The sequence below is a fragment of the Eptesicus fuscus genome, chromosome 17 (assembly GCF_027574615.1).
Source record: "Eptesicus fuscus isolate TK198812 chromosome 17, DD_ASM_mEF_20220401, whole genome shotgun sequence".
Classification (NCBI taxonomy): domain Eukaryota; kingdom Metazoa; phylum Chordata; class Mammalia; order Chiroptera; family Vespertilionidae; genus Eptesicus; species Eptesicus fuscus.
In genome coordinates this window covers 43,467,053-43,491,956 of record NC_072489.1, presented here as the reverse complement: position 1 = coordinate 43,491,956, position 24,904 = coordinate 43,467,053, and the positions used below count along the sequence as shown (strand labels likewise).

The 24,904-nt window shown below is 39.3% G+C and overlaps 1 protein-coding gene across 5 annotated transcripts in view; it reads right to left on the bottom strand.

Annotated features, from left to right (window-relative positions):
* BTRC (beta-transducin repeat containing E3 ubiquitin protein ligase) overlaps positions 1-24,904 on the bottom strand; it is a 164,282-nt gene that overhangs the window by 31,732 nt on the left and 107,646 nt on the right. For 2 of the 5 annotated variants that reach the window (XM_054728656.1, XM_054728659.1), the window contains one exon: positions 5,766-5,804. The exons of the other annotated variants lie outside the window; for them this stretch is intronic. In XM_054728656.1, the coding sequence (XP_054584631.1) occupies positions 5,766-5,804 (39 nt within the window). The remainder of the gene's footprint in view (positions 1-5,765; positions 5,805-24,904) is intronic. 5 annotated transcript variants of the gene reach the window in all.

The window sequence follows — 24,904 nt, the reverse complement described above, 5'->3', positions numbered from 1 at the left end:
GTCCCCTCCCCTCCCAAGACTGATTAACTGGGCTGAAAACAAATCTATATATAAATTGCCAAGTCTGTCACACTGACCATCCTCATAGCATAGAAATATTATAGAAAAACAAAACACGAACTACATTTTGGTGAGGGTAGAGAAAGGCAGAAGAAGTCCTATAGGACTTAAGAGTTTAAGCCTACCTTGTGAGACAGTATTTAACATCCATTATTCGGTGTGAGAGCACCAACAGCTGAAGTCTGAGGGGCCACCATTTTGAAAGTTGAAAAGATTTGGACAAGTGAATATCAAAATGGCAAACCAAATTCATATTCACTGGAGGATCAAATCTTATTCCTCATTTTATTTTGTTTTTACTTTCATTAAATGAGGATCTATTGGGGTCAGGCACAGAAAGATCAAGTGATTTTTAAAACACAGCATTTATAATAGACACACTTTAGAAAATATGAAAAACACAAAAGCACGAAGAACATAAAAATTATCCATAATTTCCACCATCAACAAAATAAACAATGTTCACATGTTGGTGGGTATATATCTTTCTGGTCTTTAGAAAAATCATTAGTCACTTATTTGATATGGGGAGGATGTTTGTTATCTAGAGTATTCTTTGGCTCTAACACCAAATTAATCATAGCAGGCAAAATTAATCTCCTTTGCTGAACACCTCAGAAAAGTCAAGATCTGATCCTGGAAGATACAGAGTTATAGGTGATTGTGACTGTGGAAAGGAGGGGAAAGAAGAGGATGAAGAGGAGGAAGGAGAGAGGAGGAGAGAAAGAGGAGAGGAAGGTGAAGAGAAGAGGGGGAAGAAAGGAAAGGAAAGCAGAGTCAAGAGGGAGAGGAAGGAGGAGTAGAAAAGAAAAAGGAGTAACGAAAGTGACTGGGGGTGGGGTGAAGGAGAGCGTGGTGACTGGGGAGCGAGGTTAGGAGAGAGACTGAAAGGAGATGAGAAGGGGGAGAGAGAGAGATGAGGAGCTTGGGAAGAGGTGGAGGGATTAGGGGTGAGGTGGAAGAAGTGAGGGGGGAAAGAGTAAGTATAATCAAATGCAAAATGGACCTAGCATTAACAAGCTCATCTGCTCCAAGAAAAACAATATGCTGTTGGACAAACAGGTCCTCTCCTACACAATAAACAATAAACATCAAAAGGGAGAGGAGAGGAAGAACTATTTTCCTAAACCACTAAATGTTTCAGGCAAAGTAATGAAGTTTAATTGTCTGGACTCTGGTTGCTCTTTCTGTAAACTTCCTCGGATAGAGGTTGCTCATCTGAATGTTAAATAATGTTAATATTTCCAAAGTCAAATTTCTGTGATGAAGCAAGTTTAAACTAAGAGTCTTCTCCCTAACTCCTCCCTCACATCCTCCCTTTATTTTAGCATCAGAAAGTTAAGCTCTACCATAAATAACAGGAAATGATGGAAGCACTGGCTGCCAGAAGAAAACACAGAGACACACTTAAAGCACAATTAAAAACATGGGAAAAATATCAGTTTTAAATAAAAAGGAAGAACTACCTTCCCCCGCCTTTGTGCGCTAATGCTTACATTTTTGTGTCCAATAAAAAGGTTTCAATGACTTGGTAAAACTTGGTCCTGAAGAAAGCCTCTGATAAGCTATATCTAGAACCTAGATTATGAAAATATAAAGTTTTGGGGATAGGATCTCAAGAAGCCAACTCAGCTTTCTAGAAGAAATTCAACTCTTTCCAAATGCTTGTTAATGCATGTTAAATGCAGCAAGAAATAATCCTATGAGGCAGCAGCACAGGCCTCTCTTAGCTGCAGTGAATGAAGTAAATGACTTGTGACTTCGGGAAGTCTTGGTTATCTGCAGGTAAAACTTTAATAACCCTTGGAGCATCAAGGGACTAAAGACATTTCTCTCTGGAATAGCTGGGTAATTGTTTTCTTAATTTATCCAAAAAGCTTAGTTTGGATGCAGCATCTGTTTTTTTTTTAGCAGAGGTGATCAAGATAACTTGCTCAGACTCATATTAAGTTAGTTGCGTTCAGACAAAATTTTAAAATGCAGTTGTTACATAAAGTATATACTTTTTCTTAAAATGAAATTCTGGCTCTTGTGGTTTTTTTTTTAATGACAATGAAGCTCCATGTTAATGAGCTTAGTCAATGACTAAGACTAAATGCAGACACATAGGACTGCTTTACCATAGATGGATAAATATATTTCACATGAACACCTACAAGTTCCACATTGAAGACAGTCCTTCGAAGGAGTTATGTTTATGTAGTAGAATATCATAAACAAATAACACGGGAGTTTGGAGCCAAGTCTATCCCAGATCTGCCATTTACTTGAAGTGTGATCTTGGCTAAAGTTACTTAACCTCTCTGTGCCTCAATTACCTTATCTGTAAAATGGTGATTGTTACAATACTTACCTGGAAGGGTTGATGTTAGGATAAAAAAAATAACACATGAAACGGCATTTATAAGAATACCTGGCACATCGTAAGGGCATTAGCTGTCTTTATGCTTTTAACTAGATGTACATATTGCTGATTAAATGCAATGTTCTTTGCTTTGACAATAATTTTAGGTCCAGAAACCTTTACTTTTAAACTCTGAAGGACAAAGATTATGACGTAAGCCCTTTATGTCTATGTAAAAGCAGCTCAAAAATTGGTAAAATGAATTTTTAACCCAAACAAATATAAAAAGTGGATATTGCTTTTGGGGAGCGCAGTGGTAAATTGCCTTATGGTGTAAACATAATTGTAGTCCCCCTTCTCTCACCAATAAGGATGATCCTATCACTACATTGACACTTTGTTCATAAGAACTCTAACTTGGTAACCTTTAATCCACTGTTTTCTAAGGTTAGTTTGAAGTTTGAACACTTTTATATAGTAATAAAATATGTAAAATATTATCATGAAAAATTTAGGAACCAAAGTAAAACTAAACTTCCAAAAGGAATAATGCTTGATATTTAACAATTGGAGAAGACAGAAAAGAGCAAAAGAAAGACCTCAAAATGTATTACAATATGGAATAAAAGACATTTGAACTTCAATTTTTTTTTTTTTTACTTTCAAAGCAATTGACAAAACATATTCCTATAAAACTCAAAGTTATTGAGAGAAGAACAGTATGGAAATTATTAGAATGGTCACAAGACTCTCAATGTATTGCTGGTTTCTACCGAAGAGCTAACGTCCTGTAGGTACAGAGTACAGTTTGCTTCCTTCAGACTCTGTAGCTTGCTTTAGTAATCAGCAAAGAGAGCTGGGGCAGAAACCAGACTAAAATTTTAGCTGTCACCAGCATCCATTCTCCTTTCTCTCAAAAACTGGCAGAAAAACTATGAACTTGTAATTTTGTCTGAAGGTTATTTACATTTCCCTCACATGGGTACTATTTTTATGGAGTTCCATGGGCCAGAGATTGGCAGATTTTTGGTGTTTCTGAGGGAAGACTGAATTTTGAGAGTTACAAAAATTTTTCTTTTTCAGAATGGGACCAACTCCCACCAGGGATTTTTGTGTGTATTTACTGGGAGGGAAGGTGTGATAAAAAAATAAAAATCGGGAAGACACTTACTTTCATAATATACTTGATTTAGAAATAGGGATTGTATTCTGCCTTTGCAGAATTTGGCTTTCTTAAAGCATAAAATGGTTTATATAAAGACATTTCCTGGTTTACTAACCAACCTTTTTACTTCCCTTGGGTGTAGCCTAAGCTCACATAAAGGACTAAAAATATGAAACTCAAGGGTAGCAATTTTTTCCCATGAAATTTTTCTACTAGTATGTGTCAAATGTTCTGTTTCTATTTAAGAAATACATAGAGAAATTTGATGATTTGGAAGCAAACCACTATGAAAAAGTTTTCTTGTAGTTGACAAACATGTAAATAGTCCCAAAACAAAAATGAGGCAGCATGATGGCCCGATCCTATCACTAATTAGCTACATGATCTTGGTCAGGTCTTTACTACCATGAGCTGTCATCTGTAAAATGAGTGGGTAGAGGGGATAATTTGTGGCTTAGTCTGGCTTTTATATTTTGAGTCTATGATTCAGTTCCAGGGTATATTAAAAGAGCTGAGCAAAAAAATTTAAAAATTGAGACTCAGGCTTTACATTTTCTTATTAAAAAAACTAACATATTAAGAGTTTAAGGATACATCTCAAGTAAAAAGAAAAATATTTGTCATAATATTATTTGGGTAAGCAATATATTTTCAAAATTCCAAGAATAAGTCAAACATTTCTGCAACAATTGAGTCTTTTATGCAAATAAATGCTATTATTCTGAGTGACAGGTACACAGGTAACATCATTATTCTGACTTTTTGATATGCTAAAAATATTCCATAATTAAGAATTTAACATTCTAGACCTGGCCAGTAGCTTAGTTAGTTAGAGCATCATCCTGAAACACCAACGTTGTGGGTTCGATCCTGGTCAGGGGACATACAGGAATCAACCAGTGAATGCATAAATAGGTGGAGCACAGCAGATGGATGTTTCTCTCCTCTCTCTTTCAAATCAATAAAAAAATTTAAAAGAAAAAACAAATTTAAAACTTATCAGTGTTAACCTTTTCAGGGTTGACACTTGGATCTGGAGACCTAATAATGTCTTCTTGAAGTTTTCTGTGTTTCAATTTGCCTCATTTCTTTCATATCTACTCTCTTGTTTTTCCCCATCCATCTTTCTTCATAGTTCCCAGTATTTAAGGGAACATTTTCTAGAAAAATGCCAATAAATGAATATCTCTTTATTAAAAATCCTTTTACTTCACACGATGGCAAAAAAATTATATCAATTTAATACACCAACTTGTCTTATTTAGGGCCAAATCAAAGCAGTATGGCTGCATGAAAAGTCTGCAAATAGATATGAAAAGCCTACTGGGATCCTCTTAAAGCTTTATCAAGGTTATAGTGGTCATGATCAGATGGCTGCTGTTCTCTGCCAATTTAATTCTCAGCACTATAGACCATAGTATGCTGTATCTTAGAGACTTTTTCTTTCAGATTCCAAAGGCCAATGAGTGGCCTCAGGTCAAGGTAGCATATTAGCTATTGTAATAGATAAATGAGTATGGAAATAACTGGAGCTCAATTTCCATTTGAAAAATTAAGTTTGATTGAAATTTACAAACAGAATTTGTGACTTCAACTTCCATGATGATAGTATTTTTTGATAGTGAGCCATCTAATGGGCCTACATTGTAAGTAAGTAAAGCTGGAAGAATGGGCTGATATTAGAATGGACTTAGACTAAGAGAGCAGCAATGACAATGTGGGGTGGGGTTGGGTGGCAGACAGAATCAAGACATTTTGGAGGACACAGTCTTAGAGATAATAGCTAGGAGGCTGGGCATTACTTATGAAGTAAAATAAATTATTGTTTTAAAGGTAGTACACTGCATAGTGTCAGACAAGCCCAGTTCAAGCTCTGTCTGTAATGTACAAACTATGTAAGCTAGTTCTCTGTAAGCCTCAATACTTTTTCACATAAAAAAAGGGATAATACCACCTATTCCCCATGGTTATTAAAAGAAATAACAGATTATATATAAATTGCTACGCACATTAAGTCTGGCACATAAATGCTCTAAAAAGGTAGCTCTTATTGTTTGCTATATGTAGTAACCATTACAGCAATTCCAGTCGTATTAGGACCTGCCTACCAAACTCTGAAACTGAGGTTTTAACAGAAATTTCTTACCAAATTCCCCAAGAGGAATTATTAATTTTAGTATTTTAAAATATACTAACTTGTTGGGCCACCATTAGCTGATGTGACTGGAGATAGAACTGTGAAGAAAGAAAGAAATAATTTAAGATGTGAATAGATTGTAGGAGCAGCCCAGTAAGCCAAGGCTCGAAGGCTCTGGGCAAAATCGAAGGAAACTACAATTAAGGAATTTTTCCGAATACTGAGTTATCTCACAAATCTATTAGAACTTTCTATGTACAAGTGCTACACTAGGCAATGCAAAGGTCACAGAGATGGTAAATATTGACAAGTTGACTCTAAAATTTATATGGAAATGCAAATGGCCAGGAATAACCAAGGTAATATTAAAGAATAACAACAAAACTGGAGGGCGTACTATCAGAAGTCCAGATTTGACAAAAACCATATACATATATGGCCATATAATTTATGACAAAGAAAACAATCCAGTACAGAGGGAAATACATACTTTAATAAATAGAGCTGGGTCAACTGAGTATCACATTAAGAACAACAACAACAATAAAAACTTCTCACCTGTACCTAACATCACACACAAAAATCAAATGGATTGTAGAAAAACATGTGAAAGGTAAAAATAATAAAAATTTAAGAAGAAAATGTAAGAGAATATCTTCATGACACTGGGGTCGACACAGATTTTTTTAAAATATATTTTTTATTGTTTAGACACAGATTTCTTAAGTAGAATGTTAAAATATTAATTATATATGAAAAAGATTGATAAATTGGAATAAAATTAAGAACCTCTGTTCATCAATAGATCTCATTTAAAAAGTACAAAGGTGAGCCAGAGTAGGAGAAAATATGTTTAACACACATATCAGACAAAGGATTTGTACTAAATTCATTAAAAAACTACAAATCATTAAGAAAAATACATAAAACCCAGTAGAGAAATGGCAAAAGACTTCAAATTTAAATGGTCAAACAACATATAAAAAGATGCTCAATTTAAAAAAAAGAAAAAAAAAGATCCTCAATTTTAAGTGTTAAGGGAAATGTAAATTATATTAACACTACTGACCTGTACACTTAAAAATGGTTAACACTATAAGTTTTGTTATATGTCAAAAAACCCCAAATAAACTATAATGTGATATGGGTGCTACCCAACACCAGAATACTACAAAGAAAAAGCCAGACAAATGTTGGTTAATGAGGAAAAGGAACAACAGAACTCTCATTCACTGCTGGATAGAGTATAAATTGGTAACACCAGTTTGGAAATTCCAATTCCCTTCCTAGTTACATACCCAATACCCAATAGAATATATGTATTCATTGTACATATTCACCAAAAGACACATACAAAATTTTTATAGTTATCAAAATCTGAAAGGAACCTAAATGTTCATCTATAGTAAAATGAATAAATACATTTGGTATCCTATATAATAAAAGCGTAGTATGCAAATTGTCCCCTCAACCGGAGTTCTTCTGGGAGTTTGACCATGGGGCGGGCTGGCCAGGGGAAGGGAGAGAGGCCCCAGTACTGGCAGGCGGCCGGGGGGGAAGGAAGGGAGTACAAGGCCGGTAGCCACTAGGGACCCGACCAGTGCATGAATTTCGTGCACTAGGCCTCTAGTATTCATATAATGAAATACTGCACGAGATGAGAATTAAAAAAAAGCACAACTATCCTATCTAATAAAAGAGTAATATGCAAATTGACCATACCTAGGCTACACACAGGACAGGCCCACCAGCCAATCAGGAGCGAGTATGCAAATTAACCCAACCAAGATGGCTGCAGCCACGGAGAGAGCAGGAGGCTTGGGTTTCCCCGGCAATGGAGGAAGCCAAGCTCTCTGCCTGCCCTGGCCTGCCTTGGCCTCCACTTAAGGCTACAAAGTTTCAATTATCTAACCTAATAATACCCAAACATGCAAATTGACTGCACCTTCGCTACGCCCACAGCCAATCAGAACGAACAAGATGGCGGTTAATTTGCATATGCGGGTGCTGAGCAGCCTGAGTCTGTAACCGTCCTCCGGACCCAGGCTGCTCAGAGCCTGTAGGCCTGTGCTTAGGTCCTGAGCAGCCTGGGTCCCATAAACATCCTCCGGACCCAGGCGGGATCGCTTAGGTCCTGAGCCGCGGGGACCCCAGAACTCCCCCTGGCCACTGGGAGGCTTGGTGGGCGGGAACATTCCCGCGTCGCCACAGCGACGCGGGAATGTTTCCACCCCCAAACACGTGCAGCAGTCTGGGGTCTGGGACCTAAAGCCGCTCAGAGCCTGTAGGCCCGCGCTTAGGTCCTGAGTGGCAGGGGCTCCAGAACGCCCCCTGGCCACTGAGAGCCTTGGCGGGGCGGGAACATTCCCGTGTCCCCATAGCGACGCGGGAATGTTTCCGCCCCCAAACACTTGCAGCAGTCTGGGGTCTGGGAAACATCCTTCAGACCCAAGCCTCTCAGATCCTGTAAGCCTGCGCTTAGGTCCTGAGCAGCCTGGGTCCCATAAACATCCTCCGGACCCAGGCGAATCAGAGCCTGTAGGCCCGCGCTTAGGTCCTGAGCGGCAGGGTCCCAGAATGCCCCCTGGCCACTTGGAGCCTAAGGGTTCAGGCGCCAAGGGGCTGGGTCCCGCAAACATCCTCAGGACCCAGGCCAGTCCAAGCCTGAAGGCCCCTTGCTTAGGTCCTGAGTGGCAGGGTTCCCAGAACGCCCCCTGGCCACTTTGAGCCTATAGGTGCAGGAGCCAAGGGGCTGGGGGCGGGGCGGGGTGGAAACATCCCCTGTCACCATTGTGCCCCCAGCCGCTTGGGAATGCTCCAGCACCAAGAGGTAGTTTGGGTCCACGCCCCCAGCCTGGCGCACATGATGGGGGGCTGGCTGCTGGCCTCTGGGGTGTGTGGAGACCCTTGGGGGCCACCACTGCGTGCGGCCCAGGGGTCCCTGCATGCCCCCCAGCCTGGTGCCCATGGTCAGGGCTCATACAGGAGGCAACCAATCAAAGTGTCCCTCTCACATTGATGTTTCTCTCTGTCTCTCCCTCTCTCTTCCACACTCTAAAAATCAATGGGAACATACCCTCAGGTGAGGATTAAAAAAAAAAAAAAAAGCATATCCTATGAAAGACACATCTTGAAAATGCCTAAAGAAAGTTGTCATTTTTTCTTGGTGAAGGGACTGGAGTCCGTGTTGATGAAAACACCTTCGTGGCTGTGGTGACTGGTAGTGGCTGCAGCAGTGGGGTGATGGGGCCGGTGCCTTCCCCTGATCAGCCCAGTTGCCTCCCACAAAGGAGAGTGGGGAGCGGGCCTAAGCCATCAGTAGGACATCCCCTGAGGGCACCCAGTATGTGAGAGGGGGCAGGTTGGGCTGAGGGACCCTTAACCCCAGTGCACGAATTTCGTGCACCGGGCCCCTAGTAGAAGATAAATAAATCCCAACAAAAATGGCAGCAGCCACGGAGCTGGAGAGAGCAGGAGGCTTGGCTCCGCTCAAGGCTACAAAGTTTCAATTATAGAAGATAAATAAATCCCAGATACCAGGGCCTCTGCTTGGGTCGCCGGGGGGCGTGGCCAGCCTGCAAACCACCACAGGCCCCTCACCCAGGCTGCCCCACGCCCCAAGAGAACCCCCACCCTGATCCGGGACACCCTTCAGGGCAAACCAGCCGCCCCCACCCGTGCACCAGGCCTCTATCCTAGCTAATCCTCCTATCTAATAAAAGAATAATATGCAAATTGACCGTCACTCCATCACACAAGATGGCTGCCCTCATGTGGTCAAAGATGACTGACCCCATGTGGACACAAGATGGCCACCACAAGATGGCCAGCAGGGGAGAGCAGTTGGGAGGGACCAGGTCTGCAAGGGAGGGCAGTTGTGGGTGATCAGGCCAGCAGGGGAGGGCAGTTGGGAGGGACCAGGCCTGCAAGGGAGGGCAGTTGGGGGAGATCAAGCCTGCAGGGAAGGGCAGTTAGGAGTGACCAGGCCGGCAGAGGAGGGAAGTTGGGGGCAACCGGGCCTGCAGGGAAGGGCAGTTGGGGGGGTGGGGGGGACCCAGGCCTGCAGGGGAGAGCAGTTGGGGGGGGGACCAGGCCTGCAGGGGAGGGCAGTTAGGGGTGAGCAGGCCTGCAGGGGAGGGCAGTTAGGGGCAAACAGGCTGGCAGGGGAGCAGTTAGGCATCCATCAGTGGTTAGGGGGTGATCAGGCTAGCAGGCAGAAGCGGTTAGAGGCAATCAGGAAGGCAGGCAGGCGAACAGTTGGGAGCCAGCAGTCCTGGATTGTGAGAGGGATCCCAGATTGGAGAGGGTGCAGGCTGGCCTGAGGGACACACACACCCCCATGCACGAAATTTGTGCACCGGGCCTCTAGTATACAATATGACTCTTAAAACATTGCGCTGAGTGAAGTAAGTCAAACAGTAAATAATGTATGATTCCACTTATATGAGGTTCAAAACAGGCAAAACTAATGTATGATGTTAGAAGTGAGGATAATGGTTACCATCCTTGGGAGGGGAGTGACAAAGAGGGCAGGAGTAGGCTTTTGGAACATTCTTTTACTTTTCTTCCTTCTTTCTTTTAAAAAGAATCATGGTGGTGATTACATAGGTGTGTTCACTTTGTGAAAGTTCAGAGTCAAATTCATGGTCTCCTGAATAACTATTAGAAGGAGATGATTATATTCATAGAAAGAGAGAAAAGGGTGAATAAAGTCCTGTTTGGTAACAGAGAGTCCTAACCCTTATTTTCCGATATAAAAGAAAGAGGAAGTTCTAATAAAAACGATTTAAATTTCTACCAGGGAACAGCATTAGCCTCTGTCTTCAATTGCGACCCTACGGCCACATACAGACAATTGTTCCCATATGCCACTGCTCTGAACAAGGTTAGAGCTCCCTCTAGCACTTTTAACTAAGGAAACACCACAGGCCCTTATAGAGCTGACACATTTTGGTGCTGCCCATGGTTAAATGCAATATGGCTATTTTTATTTTTAATTTGCTTTAATTGTTGCTATGATATGAATAATTAATAGGCTGCCTAAGCCAGTTTTATAAAGTTCACAATACAGAAAACCAGGAGAAAAACATCTACTTAGATAGGAGGCTTAAAAATGGTTGTAACTGTTATAATATTAGAGCATTTGGAATATTTATTCATGATTTGTGGCAACATTATGTCTCACCAACAAAGAAACAAGCGCTTCCTACAAAAAAATTCTTTAGGTCTTCATCTATTTTTCTCTACATGGCTTCGTAACAATTGTACCTATAGTACTGGATAAGAACAAAGTAGGTCAGTGTTAGGAGAACCTTGCTCTTTGGTGGAAGAGAAAGTTTTGGCTTTAAAAACTTAACCTAGTTCCATCCATTCTAAACAAGTATTTATTAACATTAAATAACCTCCTGGAAAACAGAGGCCTATTCAAATTGAAGCCTGTATTCTTTTCCCATGCTTGTAAACTTCCCCTCTCCACTGACACCATAACCATTTGAAATTATATCGATGCTTCCACTCAGCAATGTCTATTTCATATTTGGGGATAGCCAGAAAGTATAAGGTAGACATTATGTTGTAATCCTATGCAATCCAGGCAGAATTTGAGCAGGCTCTAAAAGTCAATGATTGTAAATAAAACCATCTGGGAATGCAGTCAGAAATAAAATGGGCTTCGTTTCTTACTCTTCTCCACCCTGAAAGAAACACTGCTTTTGAAGACTCTTGTTAAAATTAGTACAAATATAAAATTAGCTATAATTAATCAAGGAGAGAGAATGAGAGAATGAAAAAGAAGAGAATGTAGAGTCACCTTAAAAGTTCATTTTAGTGAAAACTATTACATTACTCATTATTCTGCATTCTAATTTTAAAAAATATTTTTTGAGTTATAATATAAAACAAGCATTTCCTATCAACCTGTTTTTAGCATATAGATCCCTCAAAAAGTGTGACCATAATTAAAACTTGAGCAGTTTCTAAGGGAAATTTATACCATTGCTTTTTTTTTTAGCATTCTAAATGGAGATTAATACAAATCAGTACAATATCCTCTCTCATGCTCTGGTTACACACAGTCATCCCTCTGCCACAGAGAGAAGTACACCATGGCCTGGCCTGTGATGCTCAGTGGTAGAGCGTCGACCCAAGAGGTGCATGCACCAAGAGGTCACCAGTTCGATTCCCAGTCAGGCATATGCCTAGGTTGCTGGCTCAATCCTGGTGGGGGCCATGCAGGTGGCAGCCGATAGATATTTCTCTCTCATTGATATTTCTATATCTCTCCCTTCCTATCTCTCTAAAAATCAATAAAAGAAAACAATAAAAAATAAAAGAAGTACACCATGAACATTAGTCCTGGATCTTTCCTGCACATACAACAAAATCATGATGCCCAGTTACCACTTAGATTGGTTTTGCATCATGTCTGCTGGTCACATTAACACAGCCACATTCATTTCAAGGGCAGCTCAAACTAGGAGTAAAATATTGTCTGAAAACAGTTATTCATTAACCTACTGAGAGCCTCAATCATGAATTGTATTTTTCCTAAGACAGGATTCACTACTGCTCCTCTTTCAATTCACCTAGTATCTGTTGGGAGCCGTATATCATGAACTAGAACAAGAATGACAGATCTAAATTAACATGACAGAAAAGCTCTTTGATGCTGCCTCTTGGTTTCTCCACTTCACTCTCTTCTGTGGCATCCAAAGGCTTCAGAACCCTGGCATTAATTAAGCAACAGTTTTATTACACACAATCAAACCCTGAAAAGAAAAACCTAACAGACAGAAGAAGAGAGTACAAGGTTCAATTAACTGTTTTACTTTTTTGTGGTTGCTAATTGAGGTATTTTTAATTTTTATCACCTCACATGGAATGTTGCAAAGGAAAATACTGTAAGTGCAAGAGAAGACAATAAGCCTAAAATATATTACTGTATCATGATTTTATATAACCAATTTACATACTTCTATATTTTCCAAATCCTGGCTACATGTTAACAAATTGTTAACATATAATAGGCACCATAGAGAACTTTTTTAGATAAAACCCCCCCCCCTTTGCTACATCTACACTAATTTCTATATACTAAAATTTACAAAATACAGTGGTTGAAAGCACAGGCCCTGGGGCTAGTCTGCGTTCAAATTCCAGTTCTGCAATATACCTTGGGCAAGTTGCTTGATCTCTCTGAGTCCTATTTTATTAGTATTAATTGACAATCAACAGCAACCTAAACAGCTAACTCAAAAAAATCCTATATAATAAAAGGCCAATATGCAAATCAACCAAATGGTGAAATGACGAGTTGCTATGATGCACACTGACCACCAGGGGGCAGACACTCAATGCAGGAGCTGCCCCCTGGTGGTCAGTGCGCTCCCACACAGGGAGCACCACTCAGCCAGAAGCTGAGCTCACCGCTGGCAAGTGTAGTGGCGGTGGCAGGAGCCTCTCCTGCCTCCGTGGCAGCGCTAAGAATGTCTGACTGCTGGCTTAGGCCCGCTTCGTGGGGAGCGGACCTAAGCCAGCAGTGGACCTAAGCTGGCAGTCGGACATCCCCCAAGAGCTCCTGGACTGCGAGAGGGCACAGGCCAGGCTGAGGGAACCCCCCAAGTGCACAAATTTCATGCACTGAGCCTCTAGTAGTTATATAAAGCTTTGCTTAGTATGTACCCTTATTGCATGTTGCCATGTTATAATGTTGAGATAGTGACTCCAATAGAGCACCAGGCTACATGTATTCAAGTTTACATTACTCAGTAACCAAACCTTTGAAAAACATCCCATATCCAAAAAAAAATGTATCACTGCAAGTAAAATGTACTGTGATCTGGATACATGTAATGTCTACACCTGCTCCTTATCATTTATAACAAAATATTAAAAAAGCTATAATTCTTGGATTTAATTTCAGAACCTTTAAGTATTACCCAGAGAAAAAGCTAAAGAAAACTCTTTGACTTATCAATTTTAAAGTCTAAAATGACACTATATTAATCCTACCAAAATTATGTACATAACGAACATATATATCAGGATTCAGGGAGACCGATTGTTTTTTTTTAAGTTCCCTAATTAAACTGTCAGGTTTGTAAGTATGCCAATCACAAGAATAAGAGAAAATAGCCTGGCTAGTGTGGTTCAGTGGTTGAGCATCGACCCATGAACCAGGAGGTTGGGGTTGAATTCCCGGTCAGAGCACATGCTCAGGTTGTGGGCTCAATCCCCAGTAGCGGGCGTGCAGGAGGTAGCCCATCAGCGATTCTCTCTCATCATTGATGTTTCTCTTTCTCCATCTCTCTGAAATATATATACATATATTTCAAAGAAAGAATAAGAGAAAATATACAAATTGAAAGTGAACCTCACACATCGATGTAAATAAAGCCACTCTTTAGGTTGCCCATTAATCCACAAGTGGCATATTCATCTTATTTACAGTATTATACCCCCTGCCATGATATTCCATTACAGAGTCACGCTACACACTCCATAGTTAACACTGTAGGAACCATCTCTTTTTAAACATGGATTTTTTTTCCTCCGTTTCCCTTTGGCTTGCTTCCCAGGTTTAAAAAAACAACTTTATAATTTAATTTCTAATGCTATTAGATATTAGTAAGAAAATGTGGATAAAGTTAAACAAGTGATGTCTGAAATATAAAACATAATTAAATTTATATTCAATCTTTTAGAAAGATTTCAGTATTACTGTTTGTCATGGTCTTAGTGTTCCATGTGAGCAAGTGCTCCTTACATATTTTTATAAGCCTGAACATGAAGTTTATGTTAACCTTAAATATCAAAAACTTCTATTCTTCCCATTAGAGAATATCCAGGGAAGTTTTTACACACACACACACACACACACACACACACACACACACACACACACATATTCATTTTTGTTTTCATTTGCTTTTGATGAACCTAATTCTTCTTAACTACTCACTCCTGTCCCAAGCCTCCTCTCTCCTATTTGAAACAGGATCTCAAGGTCCAAGTATTAACCCTCATAATGTTTTCACAATCACTAAACTATATAGAAACATGCACTAAACTGTGAAAATATTTACTGAAGTTCAATCAGAGCCTGGGCTTTGAAGCCTTAAGGGATATTTTTTAAACTGACAAAATTAATTACTAAGCTTAACCAGGAAAAGTAAATTTTTTATTGTAAAAGGCCTGCCAATGTATGCTTACATTGTAAATCCTAACTCAAACATTAGGATAAGATCTGTATTCAATAACAACTTATAAAACAACTGGAGGCCTGGTGCACAAAAATCGTGCACTGGGAGGTGGAGGGGGGCGGTGTCCCTCAGCCTGGCCTGTGCCCTCTTGCAGTCTGAGAGCCCACGGGGAGCGGGCCTAAGCCATCAGTGGGACATCTAGTGCTGCTGCAGAGGCAGAAGAGGCTCCTGCCACCACCGCTGCGCTCACCAGCTGTGAGCCTGGCTTCTGGCTGAGCGGTGCTCCCACCACACTGACCACCAGGGGGCAGCTCCTGCGTTGAGCGTCTGCCCCCTGATGGTCAGTGCATGTCATAGCAACCAGTCGTTCTGCCGTTCGGTTGATTTGCATATTAGCCTTTTATTATATAGAATTACTAAGGTCTGAATCAGCACTTTGAACAGTATTGGCACTCATATCATTCCACTTATTTTACATGTAGAACAATGGAACACAGAGCCATGAAACCATCTCAGATCCTTTAAGGCAGGGGTGGGGAACCTTATTTGGACATTTAGAACATCATTTGAGGGCTCTACAAAATTATCAACTTAAAAATTAGCCTGCTATGTTTGGTCAAACATTTAATTAACTCACCCCTAATGCCTTGGTAAGGCCAGACCAAATTATTTCTCACGGAATGCACCCTTCCACCCTTATTTAAAGTTCTTATGTATGGAACCAATTGAATTTCGGAGGCCTTTATAATCCTTTCTAAGTGCCCTTCCCTCCCACCCCCCACCCCAATTTTTAGTTTGGAAATATATTCCTATATAAGGAATTGAAAAATGTCCATTTTTGTGTATGTGTTTCTTCAGGGGCTTTTATCTTCCCCCCTCTCCCCCCCCCCCCGGTTTTGTACTACTCAAAGTTTGAGGTATAGAGAGAATACGTTAATATTTATTGCCTCTATGTTTAGGCACTATAGTGCTAGCTATGTGGTATATTTCAATCCTTACATAAACCTGATAAGATGGATATTACCCTTATTTTACAGATAAGGCCCACAAGCTGGATGTTCCTCACCCCTGCTTTAAGGCCTCTGTTATAAGGTAGGTGATTATTACTGAGTAAGTCTTTAAAGTAGAATCACTGAGTAGGTAATCCAAAATAGAGATAATTAAGTTTTCTGAATATAGTACTTGGCTCAGTTCAGTCAGAACAAGATATTTTATAAGCAGTAGAAGGAGGGAGGGCAAAAGGCTGGAGGGATAGAAATAATATTTGTTAGACATCAATAATGCTATAGGGATCAAATGGAGAAAAGCTATAGGTGCTTCTTAGTGTGAGACCTGGTATAATGGTAGGAGAGATACACAGGTCCTCCAAATACTATCTGAAAGGCAACTGGGTATAGGAGAGCAAAGGACTCTGAAGTCAGACAGATTTGAGTTCAAAACATGACTCTACAACTTAAGAGATATGAAAACTTGGAAAAAGGTTTAATTTCTCTAAGCTTCAGGTTCCTTATCTGTAAAGTAATGGTAATATCCATCTTATCAGATTTATGTAAGGATTGAAATACACCACATAGCCTAAACACAAAGGCAATAAATATTAACGTATTCTCTCTATACGTCAAACTTTGAGTAGTACAAAACTGGAAAAAAAAAAAAAAGATAAAAGCCCTTGAAGAAACACACACACAAAAATGGACATTTTTCAATTCCTTATATAGGAATATATTTCCAAACTAAAAATTGGGGTGGGGGGTGGGAGGGAAGGGCACTTAGAAAGGATTATAATGGACTCCAAAATTCAATTGGTTCCATACATAAGAACTTTAAATAAGGGGGTAAGGGTGCATTCCAAAGACTAGACTAATAAAAATTTCTCTAAAGTGAACCCTATTGATGAGGTTAGGGATTAGTAGAATTTAAAATGACTTGGTAACTCTAGCTCTGTCAGGAAATAAAAAAAGAAGTTTCTTGGTCATTCAGCCAGTTAGACATTTCTGTAATTACTAATATAAACCAAAAAGATGCACTCAAAAAAAAGTGATGTCTTTTTAAAAAAAATATTTTTTTTTTATTGAGTTTAGAGAGGAAGGAAGAGGGAGAGAGAGAGAGAGAAACATCAATGATGAGAGAGAATCATTGATTGGCTGACTCCTGCACGCCCCTTACTGGGATCGAGCCCACAACCCAGGTAGATGCCCTTGACCAGAATCAAACCTGAGACCCTTCAGTCCGTAGGCTGATGCCCTATCCACTGAGCCAAGTCGGCTAGGGCAAAAGTGATGTCTTTTAACACTGATCTTAAGAAGTAAATCTTACCAAAAAAGAACTCTATAACAAGAACAAATATTGGGAAGATCACTAAATCAAATGGAATTCCAGAATCATAGGAAAAAGGGAAAAATACAATTTTTTGGTAGAAACTTGGTATAGAGTAGAATAGTCATTTGAATACATAGCTCATTTAAATTCAACAGTCATTTGAATTCATGTCTAGTAAGCTGAGTCATGACACAAGAATAAAATTTAACATATATGGATCCTGAGCTCATGGGTACTAAAAAGTTCAAAAGAAGAGCTCGGGTTTCACAAGCTTTGTAAGCGATCTATTTATACCATATAACTAAGAACATATTTATTCATGGATAGCTTATAAGCCCAGGCTGCTGAGACTGTCAAACTAGGAGAGAGGAGAATGAAAAGTCACAAAAATCCATAAAACTATAAGAATAAAAGTCTCTCTTCCAGATATCATGCAAAATTCTAACAAGTGGCCTTTAAAACATTAATATGCACAATAACACCATTTTCTTAAAGAATGGGGGTGGAAATTCCTAGACTATTTAGTATTAAATCACTGATCCTAAAATACTGATACATATCAGTCTAAATAAATATGTGCAGTAAAAGCTCACTATCAGTAATAAATAAATAAATAAATAAATAAATAATGTTTCTGACAGAATTCTGAAAGCTATACTAAAGATTTTGTGTGTGTGTGTGTGTGAGAGAGAGAGAGAGAGATGGGTCCTAGGGGGAAGTAAAGTGCTTTTGTTCTGAGTTTTGCATAGAGGTATAATATCAGGTATAATTTATTCCATAAATACAGTATTTTAGGGCTACAAGGCTAGAATCACCATTATTATATTTATATTATAAAAAAGTCTTATTAACTATAATGAGAAAAGATCATCTTACATTTAACCTGCGTACTGATAACTGATTTTTATTTACTAACTAGAGGCCCAATGCACAAAATTCGTGAAAGAGTAGGTCTTCCTTCCCCCCAATGCCGGCACCGGCTTCCCTCCAGCCCCGGCTTCGTCTGGAAGGACATCTGGAATGTCATCCGGTCTAATTAGCATATTACCCTTTTATTATTATAGATTATTATTATAGATACTTTAAATAAATGCTTAAGTCCATTAACAGTTAATATCAAGAAAACAAATTTACTTGTATATCTTTGGAAGATACCTGGATTCATTTACTAGCCTATTAGTTGCTTTTACAGGAAGCCAATAAGCTTAAGGTATAAAGACTAAAATACCTCAAATCATGATGGACTTATATACTTTCCCAAAGTTATACCTTACTAAAGAAGGCCCAGAAAACTGATATGGTAGAGAAAATTTGGCTCATTAATGTCTTCAATAGCCTTCTGCCATATTTTCCAATATTATAGGGATGATTAACAAGGTTACAATTTTAGTATAACTGAGTGTTAAATGGATGAATCAGTCTTTAGTCATAGTTATTGCATAGATTTTCCCTCTCTTCCTCCTATAAACACCATTCATTGATATTCAATTCTCAATTACATAAATTAAAATAACACAGCCCCTAATATTGAGGTCAACAGCATAGGGGGAACCTCCCCTCCACCCCGAAAATTTCTTAATAAACAGTATTAGGAAAGGAACACAATTTAAATATGCTGTAGCTTACTTGCCTGGATTTTGTTCCTCTTTTAAGCAACTCAAAACGTGACAGGAGTTGCTCCAAACCAGAAAACCCTCATGCTACTTGCAACTAAATTGGAGGGGTAGGTAGTGGTAGGCTGACAAGGCAGACCTTTTAAAATTTTTTTTTTTTGTTACCCAATTTTTTTAAAAAATATATATTTTATTGATTTTTTACAGAGAGGAATGGAGAGGGAGAGTTAGAAACATCGATGAGAGAGGAACATCGATCAGCTGCCCCCTGCACACCTCCTACTGGGGATGTGCCCACAACCAAGGTACATGCCCTTGACCAGAATCGAACCTGGGACCCTTCAGTCCACAGGCCAACGCTCTATCCACTGAGCCAAACTGGTTAGGCTACCCAATTTTTTAAAAAAATTCAAAAGTTAAAACCCAGAATGGAATGCCAAAAAAGTGTGCTAGTAATCAAAATCCTAACTGACCCATGATAGAATGACAGTCTAAAGATCATCAACCATATTTGTGACACTACTTTGGGAAGTAGGCAGTATTTTTTAGCCTGTGAACCAACTCTAGAGTGGAAACACAATGCCTGTAGACTGCAAGAAAAGTGTGATGTTAAAACCCACAGATTTTCCCTCTTTTTCAGGAATTGTGCCTGGCATTGTGCAGCTGTGGTGCTGCCTTCCTCACTCCCTCCGTTTCCAGTCTGCTAATTAAAAGGTTGATCACAGAACAATGCTCTTCTCATTAATTTCAGTGTTCTGATTGGAGAGAATCCTTGCTTACCCCACCTGATCTTTTCATACAGCTGAAGTTAATGTGACAGGAGCCCGAAGATGGATTATCTGCTGCCATATTGCCCATCGCCTCCAATCAGGAGCTATCTGTGTAAACTGATTGTTCTAATTTGCTCTCATTATTTTTACAATATCAGGAGAAAATAACGCACACAGCTCACTGTCAAAGCCATGAAAATCAGCCATTAGTTAAACCCAGACACTGAGTGGCTTTATTAGAGGTACTGCAGTTTATTGATGCAGCTCTCGTCAAACAAGGCAGCATTTGCTTCAGAAGGAAATGTTTACACTGAAAGTAAATATTCATTGTAATAATACCCACAGCAATATGCTATTTTGAAGAATCCTGTTCTTATTTCAAAAGCTTGGCTCTGACATAAATTAACAACAACGAAGAGTTGGGTTGGCATAAGAAAGTAGATAGCATTTAATGCACTCAGTTGCATGAAAACCTGTTTATTAACTAAAATCTCTGAGTACTCTCCACATCCTAGAACTCATAAAGAAATTGTGTTCTGTGACAACAAATGCCAATCAATTAATAATGGAAGTTCCATTTTCTCCACACAACAAATATTTTTACCCCCCAAAATTTACAACTTAGGAATCAAAATTATTTCTGTGATAATCATACAGGTATAGTTTTAAACAAAAAACTGTATTCTCATACAATGTAGTGTTCAACAAGAAGAAATACTAATCCTAGTATCATATACATTCACAATATATTTCAGAAGTAGAAAATAAGCAGTGTGTAAAGCCAGCTAAACGAACAAGCTGGGTTTTAAAACTCTTCAGTAAGAGACGGTTTCTTAAAGCAGAAGACAGAACTCTCCAGAAAGGTTTGATATTCAATGAGATAATTATCTTTAAAAAATGTGTCTTGGGCACAAAGAAACTATATTTTCCTGTTATAAAGAAAATGCTAAACTCTAGAAGAAAATAGATTTAAACTTCGTATTTCAAGGCTTGCTTGGCTATGAACATTTTGTAAAAATGTTACCTAACTGCTGCCTGAACAGCATTTTGGAAGGCTGGAGGAGGGTAAAATAAAAGAAACAGATGCCTTTTAAATATAGGAATTTAATCCACACGCTCCCCCCTTTAGTATTAGAAGGAAACATGGCTTCCTCCAGTTTTCTTTCTACACTAAGATTCGTAGGTAATGTGAAGGCAAGAGTATGCCCTTCTTGCTGCTCCCCTTTTAATGGCCACTTTTCTTTTTTCTAAGAAACATGTGCCATGCTTTCTCCTTAAAATTCCTGCACTAAAAGACTGCACCATACTGCACTCTGCAAAACGTGCTGATGGCGCCAATTACAAGCCCCCAGCCGAACGCTCCAGCCCCCACCATTCGGGCAGATTTATGCGGACTCTTGCCGACGTTATTACAAGTCAGAGTTTATTGGGAAATTGTTACATTATGCGGAGTGTCTAACAAATTGCTTATGCTGCTATAATTGGATTACAACAGCCGCTTGCTCCCACCGGTAAGATTAGGCAAGTAGGACTCCTGCCGATCTCTGAGCGTTAGCAGTAATTTTATTTGCCTTGCCTCTCTCTTTCCTAACAACATGCCTCTCTCCCTGCCAGCTGTCTGCTGAAAAGGCACAGGCTTGTTCCTTGGCCCTAACAATGCAATTACAGCCCTGCAGATCGCACTGTTTGTGCATTAAGTACAGAGCCAAAACGAGGCGAATTGATCGTTTGACTTTTGGAGAAGCCATGTGATCTCTCCGTGTGGGTGATCTGACATGCATCAGCAGGCAATATTGCAGTCAATTCTTGAGGAAGAACTTTCTTCCTTCACCCCTCTCTCCCCTAACCTTCCCTTTTTCACTGAGGAAGACTCTGACTGGGCTAATCTCATGCTAATCTAGATCAATCCACAAAGACAAACTCAATCTTATTAGCTCCCTGGCTAGAAAGAAATGCGAATAGGTTCTAGCATCTTGAAGCATCTCAGTCAGATATATCAGTGGTTCCCAACAGTTGAACCACTGCTGCTATCTTAAAAAAAGGTTCATAAAGAGTTCAAGGAGGAAAAAAAGTTCACAGAAACACTATAATTAAAAAAAATAAAAAACTACAGAAAGTTTTAGATTTGGGCAAATAAAACTGCCTTGGAAAGGCTTTGTTATAAGCTCTGTCTTATAGTCAAGGGGCCATCAGGAAATCAGCACTGACACCCGTGTCCTGCCTTTCTCCGAAGATCTGCTCTGCTGAAAGATGCTGGCGGCCAACGTGCAGAATCAATGAAGCTGACTTCAGGCTTAAAAACAGCCAGACTGATCTCCACTCAGCACAGAGTTTTAAACATGTTTTGTCAACCACTTTCAGTTTCTTGTTTCTTTCTCTTGTATGTTTAACAATAAATGCAGGTAGCAAGGAGACTATGCAAGCAGTTACTCCGACTCTCAAGCATAATTCACGAAGACTCTCACTGGGGTCTGGACTTTTTAAAAAAACAAACAAACACTCTTGAAATGGTAGAAAGTGACTTCGAATTTTACCAATTTTAATATAGACCAGGATTCCTATTTAAACTTTCCTCTCCAATGGCATATTCCTAAAGGGTTCATAAAGCTGATTACACAACAAATGTGCAGTCAATCTGCGGATCCCTTTTGCGCCCTTTGTATTCCTAAGTAGCATACACATCCAGAAGTTTATGTATACTTGTATCCTTAATCTGACAAACACACAAGCTCTTGTTTGTAACAATGGCCCTTGATTCTGTTATTACTTCAAAAGTGAACTTGGAAAAGCCACTCTACTAGTATTTCTCAGAACCTCTCTGTAACCACCCACATCATTAACACCCATTATTCATAAGAACACTTGAAGATGAAAGGGAAAATATTACTTCTAAACTTTATTCCTGCCTTAGGAATAAGCCAAATGTGTAACACGTTACACTTCAGAGTTTTTCCAACCACATTGGCCTCAATGATATGGTTACATTTAAATACATTCTCTAAAAGCTAATTGTTAGACCCAACAGAGGAACCTGTGCAAAGAATGGACCATCTAATGTGCTACTTGAGGAACAGTATATATTAAAGAAGCCTGTTAACACGTAGTTTAAAACTCAAAAGAAACTCTGAACAGCTGAAATGCCTTATAAATAGTACAGACCCAGAGGAAGTGCAAACGTCTGCATTGTGAATTGTAGATCTTAATTACCGACAATGGCTGGTACAGCAAGTAGCACGGAAAAAAAGTGAAACAGTTGCACTGTTCATGGTTGGCAATAATTCTTCAGGAAAATATTTACTATCAATCAGTTATGAGAAAAGGGACTCTGTGCTCGTAAAACAGCACGTTGCTTCTCATACCAGGACCATTTTGCTTCAGCATAATCTGAATTTAAACAGCTTGTTTCCTGCGGATATAATTTTGGAAATAAATAAAACAAGTCTTCTATCAAAATCTGGAGTAAGTGGAAAGGAACATCACATTTTTCTGTCTCAGTCAGTTACAAACAGATTATTAGTCTCAAGTAAAAAACAATAACAACAAACAACAACAACTATAATAGAGAACACATCTACAAAGGACTACTGAAGTGGCTTATTTTCCAAACATAGAGGCAGTACTTCTTCCTACCTGGACAGAAATCTAGGTAGATATGTTCAAACAACTCAATTTTAACTGTGTATGTGTGTATAAGGGTAAATTAGAGAAATACCTGAAATCAAACTTTTCAGTAATATTTTTAAAAAGTTCAATTAAAAGATAACAAACGATTAGTGCTCTTCATTTTTCCAGTTAGTTTTCTTTATCAATTAAAAAGCATCATGAAGGTTGACAATTAGGTACAATGTAATTATTGATTTTAAACACTAAGTTGGCAGTCAATAATGACTGTCCATTTAAAGGTACAATAAATACAAAGCTCATCATGTTCCAATCACAAATCTCATAAAATACAGGGTTATAATTATTAAGAAGGAAGAAAATAAGACATTTCAGTGCCTCCAAATATTACCTGGATTAAGTTATACTGATAAAATGACCCCTCCTTCATTTTTATTTTTAAACTAGAGGCCCAATGCACGAAATTTGTGCAAGAGTAGGCCTTCCTTCCCCTGGCTGCCGGCACTGGCTTCCCTTTGGCACCTGGGACCTGGGTTTTCCTGTGGCTGCCGGCAGGCACCTGGGACCTGGGTTTCTCTCGCAGCCCTGGCTTTGTTCGGAAGGTTGTCCAGAAGGACGTCTGGTCTAATTAGCATACTACACTTTTATTATTATAGATCTTTTTTAGGCATCATTCTTCAAGTTAGAGATTCAGAAGATTATTATTAACCTAGGGTGACTGTAGTTTGTCTTACAAATTTGTGGGGGCATTTTGTATTCTAAATAGGGCCAATGGGTTTCTTTCCATAGACCTATTGTAAAACACTTATTGTAAGGTATTTCCAGCAATGAAAAGTCATATACAATGCGCTATAAGTGGTCCGAACATAACAACATTGCTATTTTTAAGGGAATAACTGGTAGTAAAGTTTTCTCTAAAACTCATATAAACAGTTTTCAATAGTAAGGTTTTAGACTTTAATTACCATCTCCATCTAAATCAAAGTCACTCCTATAAGAATTGACTGCTTTGAACTAGAGCCCCAAATGGTTGATATCACTGTATTATAGTTGCTCTCACATGGAGATGGCTGGACAGTCAAGGCCACTTTGGAGTACAATCTGAGTCAACAGACACTTGTACCAACTTAAAAACCATGCAGCCATATCAAGTGTAGCAGATGAAACTATTCCATTAAGGGCTAAAGGTGAAGAATAGGAAAAAGGGACAAGCTTGCAGACCTACAAAAATAGTACCAAGTCATTATTTTTCAAAGGTCAAGCAATAAATGAGGCCAGCAGAAATAGTACAGAATCATGATATACTATAACATGTAAATGAAAAAGGGAAAATTCTTCCCTTATTCCCATGTTGTTGGTACCTCACTGAAGGCTGTTGCAAAAAGAATAGAATTCAGCTACATGTTTTTATTTGCCATTGATCAATAGTTTATTTAGCTCAACTCTGAAGAAATGAACCAGAAGACAGCCCATGAGCCAATAAAAGGAATGATAAGCCTTAGCTGGTTTGGCTCAGTGGATAGAGCATCGGCCCGTGGACTGAAAGGTCCCGGGTTCGATTCCGGTCAAGGGCACATGCCTAGGTTGTGGGCTCGATCTCCAGTGTGGGGTGTGCAGGAGGCAGCCAATCAATGATTCTCTCTCATCACTGATGTTTCTATCTCTCCCTTCCTCT